At 42.5% G+C, this 18,554-nt stretch overlaps 1 protein-coding gene across 1 annotated transcript in view; it reads left to right on the forward strand.

The window, feature by feature from the left end:
* Positions 1 to 18,106, forward strand: part of LOC145350301 (contactin-associated protein-like 5) — a 1,016,709-nt gene extending 998,603 nt beyond the window's left edge. The window contains exons 23-24 of the mRNA XM_080199494.1: positions 9,539 to 9,610; positions 13,505 to 18,106. Of these exons, the coding sequence (XP_080055620.1) occupies positions 9,539 to 9,610; positions 13,505 to 13,701 (269 nt within the window). The 3' untranslated portion in view covers positions 13,702 to 18,106. The remainder of the gene's footprint in view (positions 1 to 9,538; positions 9,611 to 13,504) is intronic.
* Positions 18,107 to 18,554: the final 448 nt, after the last annotated feature.

Genomic DNA, 18,554 nt, shown 5'->3' on the forward strand with positions numbered 1-18,554 from the left:
GTTGGCTGTGACTCTGAGATTGGCACACTCGCGGCTGAGCCGGGACAGTGGCGGTTCAGGCTCCAGTTGAACAAAGAATCTGGACTGACACATGTCGGTGGCAGGCTGGCACAGTGGTTAGCACTGCTGCTTCACAGCGCCAGGGAACCGTGCTCGATTCCCGGCTCGGGTCACAGTCTGTGTGGAGTTTGCACATTCTCCCCATGCCTGCGTGGGTTTCCTCCGAGTTCTCCAGTTTCCTCCCACATTCTGAAAGACGTGCTGGTTAGGTGTGTTGACCCAACTGTGGCAACTAGGGGAATTTCACAGTAACTCCATTGCAATGTTAACGTAAGCATTACTTGTAACTAATAAATTAACTTTAAACTTCAGTGCTGCACTCAGGAAATGCTGCAATGCTCTAGATCTTGCCTCTTGCATGAGCTGGCAATCCGAGACACCCATCTGCACTCTCAGAGGGCCATAAAACATCCCAGCACACGACTTGAAAGAAGGGCAGATGGGGTTCTCCCCAGAGTCCTTAATATTTATTTATGGTCAATGCACTTAACCAGCACATCTTTCAGAGTGTGGGAGGAAACCGGAGCACTCAGAGGAAACCCACATAGACACGGAGAGAATGTGCAAATTCCACGCAGACGGGACACAAGCAACGAATCGAACCCAGGTCCCTGGCACTGTGAGGCAGCTGTGCTAACCACTGTGCCACCGTGCTGCCTAGTTCTATATAAAGGTGCTATATAAATGAATATTCTGTCTCTCGTAATTTTTAACGCGTGTTCAAATGAAATGTTATGACTCACTGATCCATATTTTTATAGTATAATAGATAATAATTTCATACCCATTCATACTCTGCTAATAATTGGCTGATATTTATCCCTCATCCAACACTTAAAAAAAGATAGTCTGGTCATAACCACATTGATATTTATAGCACTTGATTTGATTTGATTGAGTATTGTCACATGTAATGGGATACAGTAAAAAGTATTATTTCTTTTGTGCTATACAGACAAAGCAAATAATTGGTAGAGTAGTGCTACACATCCCCCCTTCCTACCTAGCTGTTGCCTCACAGTGCCAGGAACCTGGGTTCAATTCCCGGTTTGGTCATTATTTGGGTGGAGTGTGCACATTCACCCCATGTCTGTGTGGGTTTCCTCCGTGTGCTCCAGCTTCCTCGCACAATCCGAAAGACGTGCCGGTTAGGTGCATTGGCTACGCTAAATTCTCCCTCAGTGTAGATGCCGGAGTGTGGTAACTGGGAGACACGGTAGCACAGTGGTTAGCACTGCTGCTTCACTGCTCCAGGGACCTGGGTTCAATTCCCTGCTTAGGTCACTGTCTGTGTAGTGTTTGCACAATCTTCTCGTGTCTGCATGGGTTTGCTCCAGGTGCTACGGTTTCCTCCCTCAGTCCAAAGATATGCGGGTTAGGTTGAGTGGCCATGCCAAAATTGCCCTCAGTGTCCTGAGATGGATAGGTTAGAAGGATTAGTGGGTAAATATGTAGGGATATGGGGGTAGGGCCTGGGTGGGATTGTGGTCGGTGCAGACTCAATGGGCCGAATGGCCTCCTTCTGCACTGTTAGGGATTCTAAGTCCGGAAGACTTTTACAGTAACTTCATTGCAGTGTTAATGTAAGCTGACTTGCAACACTAATAGATAAGCTAAACTTCAGGATCCACTTAGTGAGTTGTCAGCAAGCACTACAATAGCAGGCATAGTTGTTCTTAAAAATTCAGTTGAACAAAACAATTGCAGTAAGTGTTCTTTATTCTTGCTTCAGTAATTTACTGGCAAATGCTTTCCAAATGTTCCCCTTTAATTAAGAATTGGTGTCGAGGAAACAAATATATTTGGGTGTTTTTTGCATTTGTTTCTCAAACATTATTTTCATTCATTCGTTCGGCGTTCACCAACGTGAATAGCCCACAGCGCACAACACGGACACGTACAAACACATACATGCACAAATATGTATAATTTAAATTAAAATTCAATGAATATTGAACCTGAGGTTGACCTACAATGAAACTGAAAATCTAATTGGATATTGCTGAAACTCCCTGATGCTGTTAGGTGCTTTATTATAACAATTAGTTTATGATTACTGCCATTTATTTCCTTTTAGTAATTAAGAGAAAATGATTTTACCTTAACAATTGTAAATCAAGATTTTATTGCACTGCGGGCTGTTTTTACAACGAGGTCTGAGAAAAGACAAGAATGCATATCACAGTGGATACCTATTTTCCTGCTGATGCATGTTGCTTCTTTCATTAAGAGTGGCACGGTTGCTCAGTGGTTAGCATTGCTGCCTTGATTCCCAGCTTGGGTCACTGTCTGTGTGATGTCTGTGCATTCTCCCCAGTTTTGCATGAGTTTCCTCCAGTGCTTCAATTTCCTCCCGCAGTCTGAAAGACGTGCTGGTTCAGTGCATTGGCCATGCTAAATTCTCCCTCAGTGTACCTGAATAGATGCCGGAGGGTGGTGACTAGGGGATTTTCACAGTAACTGTATTGCAATAATTCCACGGAGATGACAATCCCGTCACCAAGTTACTTTATTTACACCACACATCTGTACGCAGCCAGCTTTCCAGTTGCTCCCTGCTGAATGCAGGCTGGGAGTCTGATACACCTGCTTTAAATAGGGAGCATGAGGCTCCCTGATTTAAACATCGATTAGGACTTATCAGGTAATTCATACTCTAGCAAGCCAACCTCATTAGCCTGGGTGAAGTTATCACAGCAATGTTAATTAACAAGCCTACTTGTGACAATAATAAATAAACTTTAAACTTCATTAAGGAGATTTTCAGCTGTGGAGGGCAGAACACCAGGGTGAAATGTGATGGGCAACAGTGCCAAGGTGAAGAAGGTGAACTGCAGGCAGAACCATGCTGTGTATGGACGACAGTATGCCAGGTTTTGATATGGAAGACCGTAGATTCGGATGGAAAGCACAAGGTTGTAACATGGCTGAACGTGAAATTCAGTAGGCAGGATTGAGTTTTAGATTTTATTTATTAGTGTCACAAGTAGGCTTACATTAACTCTGCAATGAAGATACTGTGAAAATCCTCTAGTCACCACACTCCAGCGCCTGTTCGGGTACACTGAGGGAGAATTTAGCACTGCCAATACATCAGCATGTCTTTCAGACTGTGGGAGGAAACCGGAGCACCCAGAGGAAACCAACGCAGACACGAAGAGAATGTGCAGACTCCGCACAGATTGTGCCCCATGTCGGAAATTGAACCTGGAATCTTGATGCTGTGAGGCAGCAGTGCTAACCACTGTGCCACCATGCAAACCAGGATTTGATTGGCAGGGTGTACAGGTTTTCCAGTGTTTTAGCTGAACACCTTTGTAACATTTTCACCTGCCTCGTATCATCCTTTAATTATCAATGGACAGACAAATCTTTTTATGTGCCCAGCCATCTCTCACTGAGGAACATAGTGGTGCTTATATTGAGTCTACAGCACAGCTGTCCAGCCCAACTAGCCTATTTTCCACATAAGTGTCCCCCCATTCCCTCTTTAACTACCCCCATCAGCATATTTAGGGGCAGCATAGTTGCACAGTGGTTAGCACTGCTGCTTCACAGCTTCAGGGACTGGGTTCAATTCCTGGCTTGGGTCACTGTCTGTGTAGAGTTTACACATTCTCCTCATGTCTGCATGGGTTTCCTTCGGGGGCTCCAGTTTCCTCCTACAGTCCAAAGATGTGCAGGTTAGGCTGATTGGCCATGCTAAAATTGCCCCTTAGTTTCCTGAAATGCGTAGGTTAGAGGGATTAGTGGATAAAATATATACGGATATGGGGGTAGGGCCTGGGTGGGATTGTGGTCGGTGCAGACTCGATGGGCCCAATGGCCTCTTTCTGAACTGTAGGATCCTATGGTTTCTATGATCCTCCTATTCCTTTCCCCTTCATATGCTTCTCAGCATCCTCTTAAATGTTTGATTTGGAAAAATGTACCACTTATAAATCTGTATCGGGAAGAAGAGAACTTGCACCAATAATGAATTTCTCGTGGATTTGCTCCAACATTGTGCTTCAAACCATTTACTTAACCTTCACCCATCCATTGCAACAATATAGCTTTTCATAGAACCCCTACAGTGCAGAAGGAGACCCCATTCAGCCCATCGAACCTGCACCGACAACTATCCCACCCAGACCCTATCACCATAATCCCATGCATTTACCCTGCTACTCCCACTGACACTAAGGGTCAATTTAGCATGGCCAATCAACTTAACCCACACATCTTTGGAGTGTGGGAGGAAAACGGAGCACCCAAAGAAAACCCACGCAGACACAGGGAGGACATGCAAACTCCATGCAGCCAATCACCCGAGGCCAGAATTGAACCCAGAACCTTGGCACTGTGAGGCAGCAGTGCTAACCACTGTGCCACCTTTTGTTTCAATCTTTCATTTATCACTCGCCATCCTTTCACATTCAGGTTCCAATCCAGAGACAGGTCTTTACACATTACCAACCCTTTGCTTGCTATAGGAGCTGGCAACATCTTCTGAATCACAGAAGCATAGAACGCTACAGTGCTGAAGAGGCCTTTTGGCCCATTGAGTCTGCACAGATGCTTGAAAGGCCCTGTCCTGCCACCAAATCCCGCTTCCCAGGAAATTCTGACCTTATTTCCATTTGAACACTTACAGACAGTGGACTAAGAAAATGCTGGAAACACCAAGCAGGTCAGGCAGCATCTGTGGAGAGCACTGACTTTTAGGTTTAAAGAACAGGGAACTGCTTAAAACAGGTAGCTGTTTTAAAGTGCAGACTAAAGATGTGATGGGACGAATGGCTTCATTCTCTGCTGTACAATTCTATCTTTAAATTTACAGTCAAATTAGATCTGTATTGTGTAAATTAGCATGTTATCAGCCCACTTAGAGTACAGTGTGCCAAGTTTCCAAGTAATATTTATAGATCTAGATTACTCTACCTGCCATCATCAATATATAATTTCAACAATTGAAAGATCATCTGCTCTCATTTCCAACTTAATAATCTTCCCACCACCCAGCCTTCCCATGAGTACCAGTACATTAATTTTTGATTATAAAATATCATAGCATACCATTAAATTCTGATTTTTTTTAATCCTGTGCTGACAGTATTATCTGTGAACTTATGTGCGTGAATTCTCACAATGACAGCTTTATTGATTCAAGCAGAACCATATCAGCATTATATTATTGTTGGCCACAGTTTTCCATCAGGTTCAGCTTGCCTGCTTATTGCAACAACTCTGCACAGTTGTAATGTACGAACACTATTTTAACAGTCACTTGATACGTACACACATAGGAGCATACGAGTTAGCAGCAGGAGAAGATCACTCAGCCCCTCGAGCCTCCTCTGCCATTCTGTGAGATCATGGCTGATCTGATACCAACTTCAACTCTACATTCCCTCCTACCTCCATTAACACTTCACCCCCTGGTTAATCAAAAATGCTTAGGTCCATCTTAAAAAATGTCAAGGGCTCTGCTTCTACTGCCTTTCGAGGAACAGAGTTCTGGAGACTCAACAGCCTCTGAGAGAAAACAGTTTTCTGAATGTCCATCTTAAATGAGCAACCCTTTATTTTTAAGCAGTGACCCTTAGTTCTAGATTCTCTGACAAGAGGAAACATTTTCTCCACGTGCATTCATGTCAATACCTGTTAGGAACTTAAAGGTTTTGATCATGTGGCCTCTTAAGATAAGGAAGGGGATGGATAGGGTAGAGGTAGAGAGATTCTTCCCGCTCAGAAAGGACAACAGGACTAGAGGGCACAGCCTCAAGATAAGGGGGTACAGTTTAGAACGGAGTTGAGGAGGAACTTCTTCACTCAAAGGGTGGTGAATCTCTGGAATTCTCTGCCAGTTGAAGTGGTGGAGGCTACCTCGCTAAATATATTTAAGACACGGGTTGATAGATTTTTGGTAGGCAAGGGAATTAAGGGTTATGGGGAGAAAGCGGGAAAGTGAAACTGAGCCACTTCAGATCAGCCATGATCATATTGAATGGCAGGGCAGGCTCGAAGGGCTAGATGGCCTACTCCTGCTCCTACTTCTTATCTTCTTATGTTATGTTCTTATGTTCTTATTCTTCTAAACTCTAATGGGAACAAACCTAATCTCTCCAACCTTTCCTCATAAGACAACCCAACCATTCCTGGAACTAGTCTATTATAACTTCTCTGGACTGCTTTTAAACTAATTTCAAACTTCACAAATGTGAGGTAATGCATTTTGGAAAGTCTAATACAAGTGGGAAATTTCAGTAAATGGCAGAACCCTTAAGAGTATTGATAGACAGAGGGATTTGGTTGAACAGGTACACAGGTTACTGACAGTGACAACGCAGGCGGAGGAGATAATCAAAAAGGCATACAGCTTGCTTGCCTTCATTGGCTGGGACATTGAGTTTAAAAATTTGCAAGTCATGTTGCAGCCTTTTAGAACCTTAGTTAGGCCAGACTTGAAATATAGTTTTCAATTCCGTCTGCCACACTGCCAGAAGGATGTGGAGGCTTTGGAGAGGGTACAGAGAAGATTTACCAGGATGTTGCCTGGTATGGAGGGCATTAGCTATGAGGAGAGGTTGGGGAAACATAGTTTGTTCTCACTGGAGCGACGGAGGTTGAGGGGCGACCTGAGAGAAGTCTACAAGATTATGAGAGATCTGATAAAAGTCTACAAGATTATGAGGAATATGGAAGAGTGGATAATCAGAAGCTTTCTCCCAGGGTGGAAGAGTCAATTACTAGGGGGAACAGATTTAAGGTGTTCGGGGCAAGGTTTAAAGGAGATGTACGAGGCAAGCTTTTTTACACAGAGGGTGGTGAGTGCCTGGAACTCGCTGCCAGGGGCGGTGGCAGAAGCAGATACGATAGTGAATTTTCAAGCGCATCTTGACAAATACATGAATGGGGGATGTGGTCTCCACATGCGTGGGGGGTTTTAGTTAAGTTGGGCAGCAAGGCCGGTGGAGGCTTGGAGGGTTGAAGGGCCTGTTCCTGTGCTGTAATTTTCTGTGTTCTTTGTCCTTGGAGATCAATACTGTTCACGGTACTCCAGATGTGGTCTCACCAATGCTCTGTACAATTAAAGCATAAGCTTCCGATGTTTGTAATCAATTTTCCTCTCCATGAGTGATAATATTCTATTAGTTTTCCTTGTTACCTGCTGTACCTGTGATTTATGCATTAGGACATCCAGATCCATCTGCAGCCCAGAGCTTTCAACCTCTCACCAGTTAAATAAGCTCCTTTTTTATTCTTCCTGCCAAAATGGAAAATTTCATATTTGTCCATGTTATATTCCACTTGCCAGAATTTGCCCAGTCACTTCACCTCTCTGTGTCCCTTTGTCACCTCCTTATGTCCTCTCCACAATTTACTTTCTTACCTATTTTTGTGACATCAGCAAATTTATCAACCATACCTTCAGTCTCTCCATCCAAGTCATTTATATAAACAAAAAAAAGTTGGGGCTCCAGCACCAATTCCTGTGGCACACCACCCATTACATCCTGCCAACCAAAAAAAGACCCATTTATGCCAACTCTCTGGTTCCTGTTAGCCAGCCAAACATCAATCCATGCCAATATGTTACCCCCAACACCAAGAGCTTTTATTTTCTGCAATAAGCTTTGGTGTGGTATGTTATCAAATGTTTTCTGGAAATCTAAGTGCAGTACACCCACCAGTGCCCCTTTCTAAGGGGAGGGGGTGACCTAGTGGTACTACTGTTAGACCATTAATTCAGAAACTCAGTTATTGTCCTTGGGACCTGGGTTCAAATCCCATCACAGCAGATAGTGGAATTTGAATTCAATTGTAAAAATCTGGAATTAAGAATCTACTAATGACCATGAAACCATTTTTGATTGTCAGAAATACCCATCTAATTCATGAATGTCTTTTAGGGAAGGAAATCTGCCATCCTTACTTGGACTGGCCTAAATGTGATTCCAGAGCCACAGCAGTGTGGTTGACTCTCAACTGCTTTCCAAGGTCAATTAGGGATGGGTAATAAATGCTGGCCAGCCAGTGACACCCATGACCCTTGAATGAATAAAAAAAATCCACAAACATGTGATTCCTTCAAAGAACTCCAGTAAATTGATTACACATGATTTCTCTTTCACAAAACCAGGTTGACTTTGCTTGATTACCTTGAATTTTAGTTAGAAAAGGCACAATGTGTGGACAAGCTCTATTTATTAGTCACACACAGGGCCCTATCCTTTGCAAACAGAAGGAATATTTCCAAGCACTGTGTTTTTTTTAAAAAGAAACTAAAGCATGGGTGATGACCATTTCCTGGTTCACTCCCTATGGCAATGCTTTGCTCAATGAAATTCAACTTGCCTGATTTGACTTCAAACAAAAGCTTTGCTGTTATCTGCTCCCTAATGCATTTTCCATGGCAACACCTCTACCAATCAATTTCTACTTACCAACCAATCAACATCCTCTTCTGATGTGGTAAAATCAGTGTTTCTTTTGACATCTGTTATTTTTGTAATTCTATTCTGATGAGTGCAGGATGAAAAGTTTGAGAGGACATTATATTTTTTTCACCTCAATACTAATGCATGTTTTTTAAACCAGCAAGAGCTCAAATTCCCAGGTGATTTATTCATAATCCTGATTTCTACGTCAATAATGGTAGCTTGTTAATGTACGTTAGCCTGGTGAATCTAATTATCCTTTTAATTCCTGTCCTTTTCTGACTTGGAAGAGCATATATAAACAATGTGCAATTAAAAGTGGATAATTACAAATATAAACCATTTGTATCTCATCCAGAAACTAAAGATGATTTGATGTTGTATAATCATGGAAGCTGTGAACACATTTGTTTTGAGTTCCTGTGCCAACATTTTATAAAGGGATGGGGTTTGCATCTCCATTAGACGATGATTTGCATTTATACCTTTCATGATCTCATGACATCCTAAAACGCTTTACAGCTAATGAAGTTCTTCACTGGTCTAAAGAAACCCCTCAGCAGTTTGTACACAGCAAGATCCCACAAACAGCAATGCAGCAATAAACAGCCGATCTGTGTAATGATGCTGATTTAGAACCGTAGCATTCTTACAGTGCAGAAGGAGGCCATTCGGCCTATCACATCTGGCCCGACTCTCCGACAGAGCCTATCACCCAGGCCCTATCCCCAATAACCCCATGTATTGGCCCCACTAATTCCCCTAACTTACACAACTTTAGTCACTAAGGGGCAATTTAGCATGGCCAAGCCGACACGGAGAGGATCTACAAACTCCACGCAGACAGTCACCCAAGACAGGAATCAAACCTGGGTCACTGGCATAGTGAGGCAGTAGTGCCAAGCGCTGCTTAAAGGAGCTTCATTGGTTGTAAAGCACTTTTTAGCATCAGGTGGTCATGAAAATCACAAAATGAATGCACGTTTACCTTGCTATTGTTGATCATATCATGAATCCATAATTTGCTTATGCTGTGAGTTCCCTTTCCACTATAGATGATTCCAAACCCACTGAGGAGGAGGAACCTTTACAGAATGCAGTCAAAAGTGATTCTGCAGTCATTGGAGGTAGGAAATAAAGCTGTGATATCATTAAAGTCTTTAAAAGGCTGGGGTTTTTGGAAGGAAAGATTTTGTGTGTTTTGAGGAGGTGAATGGGCAACTCTTGTCACCATGTAGATGGTGCAGCACCAAGCCAAGAGCTGCTTCCGAGGAATCAGGTTGGGCAATGTAAATCTAGTCATGGGGGTCTAGTCATGGAGGTCGGGATGGGCGTTCTAGTCGGAGCACTGGGTATCGGGGGGTTGCTGCGGGCCCAGCAGGGCGTCAGTATCAGGTTGTGGGGGTGTGGTTTGAGGAGGGTAAAGGTTGGGAAGTGAGGTGGGGGTTAGGACGGGGGGTGGGGGTCTAGACAGAGGCAGGGTGTCGGGTTGGGTCAGTTCAGTAGGGATTGGGATACAAGGTGGGAGTAAGAATTGTAAGAAGCCTCACAACACCAGATTAAGTTCCAACAGGTTTATTTGGTAGCACGAGCTTTCAGAGCACTGCCCCTTCATCAGGTGGGTGGAGGACTGGGTTCATAAACAGGGCATATATAGACACAGACTCAACTACAAGATAAAGGTTGGAATGATACCCCATTCCAATTATTGTCTTGTAATTGAGTCTGTGTTTATATATGCCCTGTTTGTGCATTCCAACTGTTACCTTGTAGTTGAGTCTGTGTCTATATATGCCTTGTTTGTGAAATAAATCCTACATTTACCTAATGAAGGGACAGCGCTCTGAAGTGCTGGAATTTAACCTGGTGTTGTGAGACTTCCTACTGTGCCTATCTCAGTCCAACGTCAGCATCCCCACATCAGAGGTAAGAATTGGTGAGTCAGGGTCGGGCTGGGACAGTAGGGAATTCTTGAAGGTGGGAAATAGTGTGGGGGGGAGGTGTGGTGTGATGCCGTGGGTGGGAGAGTGGGGAGTACCCTGGCAGGTTGGGACTGTGAGGAGTGCCCCGCACGTGTCTGGGTGTTTGAAATACGGTGAAATTGTTTTATTTCTTCTAACCCTTCCAGAGTAACTATGAATGTAAAACTGACAGAACCATCCAAAGTTAGTAAGTTAAATCACTTTGTCAAATGGTTCCTAGCCCAGCACAATGGTCCGGGGGAAGTTACCACCTCTGGATAATTGCCGCGTAACCCCTTACCTGCATCCCCAAATCCGATGCTGGGGAGTCAGGAGGTTACAGATATATTGTGGCCTAAATCTCTGGCAGGATATTGCAGAGTGAGGTGGTCCACCTTCACCTTTGCCTTGTCAACATTTAAATATTGGTAATGGACTCAGTGTCACTTATCATGGAGTCATGCCAAATAAAGAATCCTAGACTTGGTGTACCAGACCTTAGGGTCCATCTGCAGTCCGATAAAAGAGATTGTTTGTGTGTCAACTGCTTTATTTATCTGTCAGATTTAAAACAAATATAATTGACAGAACCTGAGTTTGTCCTGACTAAAGTGTTGGGATCTTCAAGGGAGCAACTGTGAAGATCTTTAGAAAGTACAAGGTTCCTCTCGAAAAAAGATTCATGGCTACAGTGTACACTCTTGGGAACAAAAATAAGACAGAGAAATGGATGATTAATTGGCCACATGAGAAGCAGTGGAGAGATATCAAAAGGAATCCTAATTGGGTAGTGGATTTTGAAGTTGAATATTTGCATGACTCCCACCTTCTTCAGAATGTCTTATAGTGGCCTCAACAAAGGTGACATCATGTTCTAATTGATCCAAAGTTATAGAAAAAACAACAGAACATAGAACATGGAAAAACTACAGCACAAACAGGCCCTTCAGCCCACAAGTTGAGCCAATCATATCCCTACCTACTAGGCTTACCTATAACCCTCAATCCTACTAAGGCCCATGTACTCATCCAGAAGTCTCTTAAAAGACGCTATCAAATTTTATATTTATATTGAAATCTTTTAAATGTTATATTTATATAAATTTAAATATAAATTTTAAATCTTTTATATTGAAATCTTAATATTTTATATTGACATCATAATGTTCAGAGACCGAAGTTTTGTAGAGTGTTAAAGCTTAAAGTCGTTCAGAAGTATGGGGAGACAATGCCCTAGTGGTATTATTGTTCGACAATTAGTCTAGAAACTCAGCTAATGTCCTGGGGACTCGGATTCGAATCCCACCACGGCCGATTGTGGAATTTGAATTCAATAAAAAATATCTGGAATTAAGAATCAACTGATAATCGGGAAACTAGTGTCAGAGAAACCTATCTTGTTCTCTAATGTCCTTCAGGGAAGGGGAACTGCCGTCATTACCTGGTCTGGCCTACATGTGACTCCAGAGCCACAGCAATGTGGTTGACTCTCAACTGTCCTTGGGCCACTAGGAATGGGCCATAAATGCTGGCCCAGCCAGCAATGCTGAAGTCCCATAAATGTATATATAAAAACAATTAAGCTGATGTCAAAGATGCGATATGATGGCCTCGTTGATACACGATGGGCAGAGTTTTATAGCTTTGCTCATCGTGAAAACATAAAATCCCACCTAAGGCCAACAGACCTTCCCATGCTTTAACCCCACCCACTCCGATTCCCATGGCAGTCAGGCCAGTAAAATTCCAGCCAAAGTGCCATTTCCGATACAGACAATCTAATCACACTTCAAATTGCATCTGATGGCCAAAAACACTTTCGGAAAGTTCATGACAAAATGTCCTAGTCATAGAAAAACATTGCAGTGCTGCAAATTGCAAGTAATTCATGCTGATGCTAACATTGTGAGAAGTATTTTGCATTATGTACATTAAGGAGTGTACAGAGTTGTGGAGTCTTATAGATTAATGGACAAAACATTGAAAAGTGCCTTTACATCACAGGCAACAAATAAAATAGTAAGAAGTCTCACAACACCAGGTTAAAGTCCAACAGGTTTATTTGCCCGTAAACGCCACTAGCTTTGAGAACGCTGTTCTTTCATCAGGTGAGTGGAGACTCCCCGGTTGAATGAATGGCTGGTTTGTGATGCAGAGTGATGCTAACAATGTGGGTTTAATTCCCATACCAGCTGAGGTGACCAGTGAAGATGAACCAATGAAGATGGCCTTCTCAAACTTGCCCTGTGCCTGAGGTGTGGTGATCCTCAGTTTAAATCACCACCAGTCAGCTTTAACCCCTCAGCCCTCAAAGTGCAGCCTATGGTCATCTGGGACTTCGGCGACTTTACTTTTTTATCTACGCCAAAAAAAATTTAAACTATCTGCCCTTCTAGGAGACTGGGAAATGAAACAACACTCTCCATCTATGTAAAACCTATGTCCAAAGGCATTGTGTAGGAGTGCTATCAAACAGAATTTGACACCCAGCCACATTAGGCCAGCTGATATCTCCAGCACTGGGAGATTTGTCAGTGCTCACTGACTAAATTCAGACATAGCCAAGATGGCTTCCAGGATGAGGAACAAGAGGGCCGCTAGGTCCCTATGGCATTGTACCCCAACAGGAGTCGGGGAAGGCAGAGCAAAGACAAAAAAGACTTACAGCAAGCACAGTTGCTTTGAAATAACCAATGGACGGTGGCACATTGGTTAGCACTGCTGCCTCACAGTGCCAGAGATCCAAGTTCAATTCTGACCTTGGGTTACTATTTGTGTGGAGTTTGCACATTCCCCCTGTGTCTGCGTGGGTTTCCTCCCACTACTACGGTTTCCTCCCACAGTCCAAAAATGTGCGAGTTTGGTCATGCTAAATTGAGAGAGATTAGCAGGTTAAATACATGGGGTTACGGGGAACGGGCCTGGGTGGGATTGTTGTTGGTACAAAACCGATGGGTCAAGTGGCCTCCTTCCTTCTGCAGCGTAGGGATTCTATGGCTTTACTTGGTTAAAAGACAAAAAACAAAACTAAAAAAAAATGTATTTCTTTTCTACTGACAGGTGTTATAGCGATTGTGATATTTGTCATCCTGTGCATCTTTGCTATAACGGGACGCTTGTTGTACCGGAACAAAGGCACTTATCAAAATAATGAGCCAAAAAGAACAGAATACGCTGAGAATGCCGAAACTGCACTGAAGAACCACGCCAATTACCAGGATTCTGTAAGCGAAGGCAGGAAGGAGTATTTCATCTGACAGTGAGACAGACTTTCCTCATTACGAAAGTCACAACAGCAGATTAATAATACTACAGCCAGGACTCGCTGTCTGTGCCATGAGTTAGCTTCAGACTCTGCAGACTAAATGGCCAAAAGTTAGCACAAAATACATGGCATATGGCAAATGACTGGTCCACACTTTTGTTTACCTGACAGCACAGGGATATAACCTATTATTTCCTGCTAACTCAACGCCAGCTCAGGGGAGTAGATTGAAGAATCCACAAAGTTAAGGTTACAAACACAGCAGCTATTCATAAAAATGTATTGACACTGCTCCTCAGAGAGATATAAAACATGAACTTTTAAATGTAATTTTTAAATGGTTTATCTTCACATGATTTATTTCCGTACCCTTTTTCTGGAAAGACCAATTTATTTACCCATTTAGCAGGTCAAATGTCAATAGATTAACAAGCCAATTTGTGTGCTAGTTTATGGTGAGACCTGCATTCTTTCTAAGCAATTGATTTACTATCGCTAATTTGGTGATCTAACAGACAATTAGATGAAGCTAAGCGTATACAGTCATAATTGCTTATATTATAGTGTTAGCCTAAAGAATTCCCAGCTGGTTCCTGTTGAAACTAGAAATTAATGGTAATTAAATCCAGAAAAAGTGAAGTATATTTATTAGTCACAAGTAAGGCTTACATTAACACCGCAATGAAGTTACTGTGAAATTCCCCTAGTTGCCACACTCCGGCGCTTGTTCGGGTCAATGCACCTAACCAGCACGTCTTTGGGAGGACCTGGAGGAAACCCACGCAGACACAGGGAGAACGTGCAAACTTCACACAGACAGTGACCCAAGCCGGAACCAAACCCGGGTCCCTGGCGCTGTGAGGCAGCAGTACTAACCACTGGGCCACTGTGCCGTCCCCCAATGAATCATAATAGGCAATATTGCAATCTGTTAAGATCAGAAGCTAAAGTCAAACAAGTTGACTGAAAAGCTCTAGTCAGTTAAACTCCAGCTGTGCCCCAACGCTTTCTCAACCCTTGAATTGTAGCATCATGAGCAAATGTTCTTCAGAGTGACTCGTGGCACCATGTCAGCCAATGAGTTGATAACAGGCCACGATGTATATGGCAGGAGGCCAACAGCAAATAGACTAAGATTTTATAGCAAACAATGCCCAGCAAAAAGAGTCTAATTAAAGGGAGTCTCTATCAACCACTGCAAACAGAACTCATGGCCAAAACTGCAGAAATGTCCCAGATGAAAGCAAGATCCTGTCTCCAGCAGACTGCAGTGAACAGAGGATAGTTAACATGAAAAGACTGTGTGCATAAAATAGATCCCAGTCGCCCATGGGGAAGTGCTATCTTCAGGAGTGATTATTGTGAGAATTAGCCAATCCTCTCCATTCTGGTTGAGATTAGTGCTGTTATAACCTGACTTCTCTGATCCTGGCTAAGCAGGGAGCGTTTCAATGGGGATGGTGTGCTTCTTTTGGTTAACCAACTACCTAAATCAACAAACTGTGGGATAAATTAAAACACAGCCTCTGAATGGGATACTGTGTTAAACAGACTCACAAAAGAAATGTAAAACATCAAAGCAAAGTATGATTGAAAGGAAGTATGTCTGAACTCTTAATCACGCAAACTCCAGTTCTATGGACTTCCTGACAGTTTGATTGGTGATGGGTTTTGGATACCTTATGGGCCAACCAAAGTTTGATTCATTTCCTATTACTTCCCCAAATTTGAACTTGACTTATAAAAGTAAAAAACTTGAAGGAAAATGGCATCTTATCGAATTGAAATATAGGAATTGACAATGATGAAATGTTGCTCGCTGACCATGAGGGATGGAATCATTGGTAAATTCCAAATTTAAAATCTTAAAAATGCATCTGTCTGTTTTTCTCATGCTTTGATGATATAAGGACACAGGACCATGAACTACGGACTGGAGATCCATGGTCCACAAACAGCATACATTGCCAATGGGAATGACAATCTGTAGAGGCAATTAAATACCACAAAGTGGGAGGATAAATGTACGTAGAAGCAACACCTAGATGGAGACGTAGAGCAGGGCTGGAACAGAAGACAGAGAACTGAAAACCGAAGGAAATCAGACGGAGTAAAGAGAAGATGATTTGTCGGAAGCAGACACAAGGAACAATGGATTTTCTGAAGTAATTTTAGCTGGGTAGCGTAAAGGTCCCACATCACCTTCACAATCACTGGACACAAGCTCAGTGTGGAAACATATGAAGAAGAGGAGCCCACTCAGCTGCTCAAACCTGTCATTCCCTTCATTTGGATCATGGCGGTTCTGTACCTTAATTTGCGTGTCTTGGTTCCATAGCTTCTCATCCTCTTGCCTGACTAAAACTCTTGTTTACAGAGTTCTGATCGATTCACAACATACCCTCCTGAGAGAGAAAACTCTAGTCAGCCCAGTCAATTACAGTTACCATGGTGTAAAGACAACACAAAGTATTTTCATTTTTATAGTGCCTCGAATGTGGTAAAACCCCCCCAGACACTTCATGATAACATTATCGAAGAGTTGACATCAAGTCACACCATGAAAGATTAGAGCAGGAGGATAAAGAGGGGAGGGTTTAGGGGATGAATTGAGGAGCGAAGGGACCTTAGCAATTGAAAACATGCTGGCAATAGTTTTTTTAAATTTATTCACCGGATGTTGTCTTTTCTAACAGTGTCAATATTTATTGTTCCTTCCTGATTCCCCTTAAAAAGGTGACGGCGAGCCTATTGCTTAAATAGTTAGATTTATGTTACAAATTGCACTTAAAGTGCTAGCAGGAAGTCACAGAACTTTCAACCAGTGACAGTGGAGAGACAGCGATGCAGTTTTGAGTCAGGATGGTGTGTAACTTGCAAATTATGGAGGTGAGGTGATGGTGTTTCCATGCACTTGCTATTCTTGACCTTCTTGATAGTAGAGATTGGGGATTTGGGACATGCTGTCCAGGGCCATGCCTCTTGTGGATGATACACACAATGGAGGGAGTGAAGATTCAAGATTGGCAGATGGAGGTGCTGATAAGTAGATTGCTTTGTCATGGATAACTTCATGAGCTGCACCCAGTCAATGCCTTGTAGATAGTGAAAACAATTTTTGGAAGTGTGGAGGTGTACCAAACTCAGCAGAATACCCTGTCTCTGTCCTGCCCTTGCAGTCACCGCAGTTTATGTGGCAGGTCCCGTTAAGTTAACGGTGGCCTTCAAGGTATTGGTAGTGGGGAATGCAGGGATAGTGACACCATTGAAAATAAAGAAGAGGCGGTTATGTCCTTCTTGGTTTGAGATGGTCATTGCCTGACACTGGAGTGGGTTCAGATGTTACTTGTAGACTCATCAATCGGAGATGCTCAAGAGCCTGGATACAGAGGAGCACAAATTTCTTGAGGAGGAGGTTATAGAGTTAGAGAAGGGAGGGAAATGGAGGGATTTGAAAACAAGGATGAGAATTTTAAAATTGAGGCATTGCTTGACCAGGAACCAACGTCCGTAACCAAGCATCAGGGGATGTGTGAGTGGGACTCACTGTGATTAGGACACAATCAGACAGCACAGAGGGAGATCATAATGACTGCATTGGCTCTTTGAAAGAACTAACCCTTGTTCTTTTTTCCTGGACTTCTTATTCCTTTCAAGTGCATCCAATTTTCTTTTGAACACGTTGGCCTATAAATCGTAAGAGACTTTAGAAATAAACTAATCAGAGGGAGCAATAGCAAACAACATGGCATCATTATTCCTCAATCCCAGACTCCTCCAGCCTGCAGTTGTTGAGAAACCAACACTGTTGAAAACAACATGAGGGGATTCCTCGCTAGTTTTACCCCAGCCCAGGCCCCAACACCCTGGGAGACGGGCAAGACAATCTGTTGGCCGCTTTGGACTCTGACACTCTTCAATTCCTGCCTCGAGTTAAAAATCAAGCCTCAAGCCTCTGGCTCAAAACAAAAATGTCAAAGTCAAAACTGAAACCACAGAATACCTCCGAAACAGAAGATGAGGATAACACACAACCAAACACAACCTTTTCGGAAGCCAACTTCTTCAGAAATGAATCTGATTTTTCTACGAGCAAAATGAATGCTCCCCTTGGCTATTTAGAACTGCAAATGGCCAAACAACACTCGAAAGGTTTGGGATTATAAAAGAGGACAACTTTCCTGTAGATAATGTGTAATTAAATATTTTACTATTTCATTAATAAATGAGATACTTGATAAATGATCCACTCAAAATCAGACACAAATAGCTCAGAAGTCTGATCAAAAGAGTTATTATATTGGTTGAAGTATCTCATTGTAAATTTAGCAACAGATAACTTTTGTTGTTTCCCTGTTGGATTAAAGGAATTCAATTTGTGACGGTATGAATTATTTGTATTCTCTAAATGCTTAAACTACAACTCGACATATGAGATAAATGATGTTACAAATCAAGCTTACGTGTACTTAATCCAAACTTGTAATCCATGTGTTGGAAGACATTATCAAACTGTGAAATAAGCACTTGATGTTCTTCCTGTAATTTAAGTAATACTGTGTCTTAAGACTGCAATAGCTGCTACAGTGCCACATGGTTACACACAGATCTACAACTCCTCCGACCTAATCTTACTCACTGCCAAAGCTTCTCACTCACATGTTATCTCCATAACATTCTGATGGGCTCAAAATTAAAACACACATTTGTATGTTTGTAGCATATAGATAAAAAAAAAAGCAAAACTTGATTCATTTTTCAAATCCTTGTTACATCAAGAGGACCAAGTAATATACATTAATCAGGCTTGGGGCACATTACCTAGGCTGTCCCTTTAGTGCCATA

This window comes from Carcharhinus amblyrhynchos, chromosome 11, assembly GCF_965287045.1.
Source record: "Carcharhinus amblyrhynchos chromosome 11, sCarAmb.v2.hapA, whole genome shotgun sequence".
NCBI lineage: Eukaryota > Metazoa > Chordata > Chondrichthyes > Carcharhiniformes > Carcharhinidae > Carcharhinus > Carcharhinus amblyrhynchos.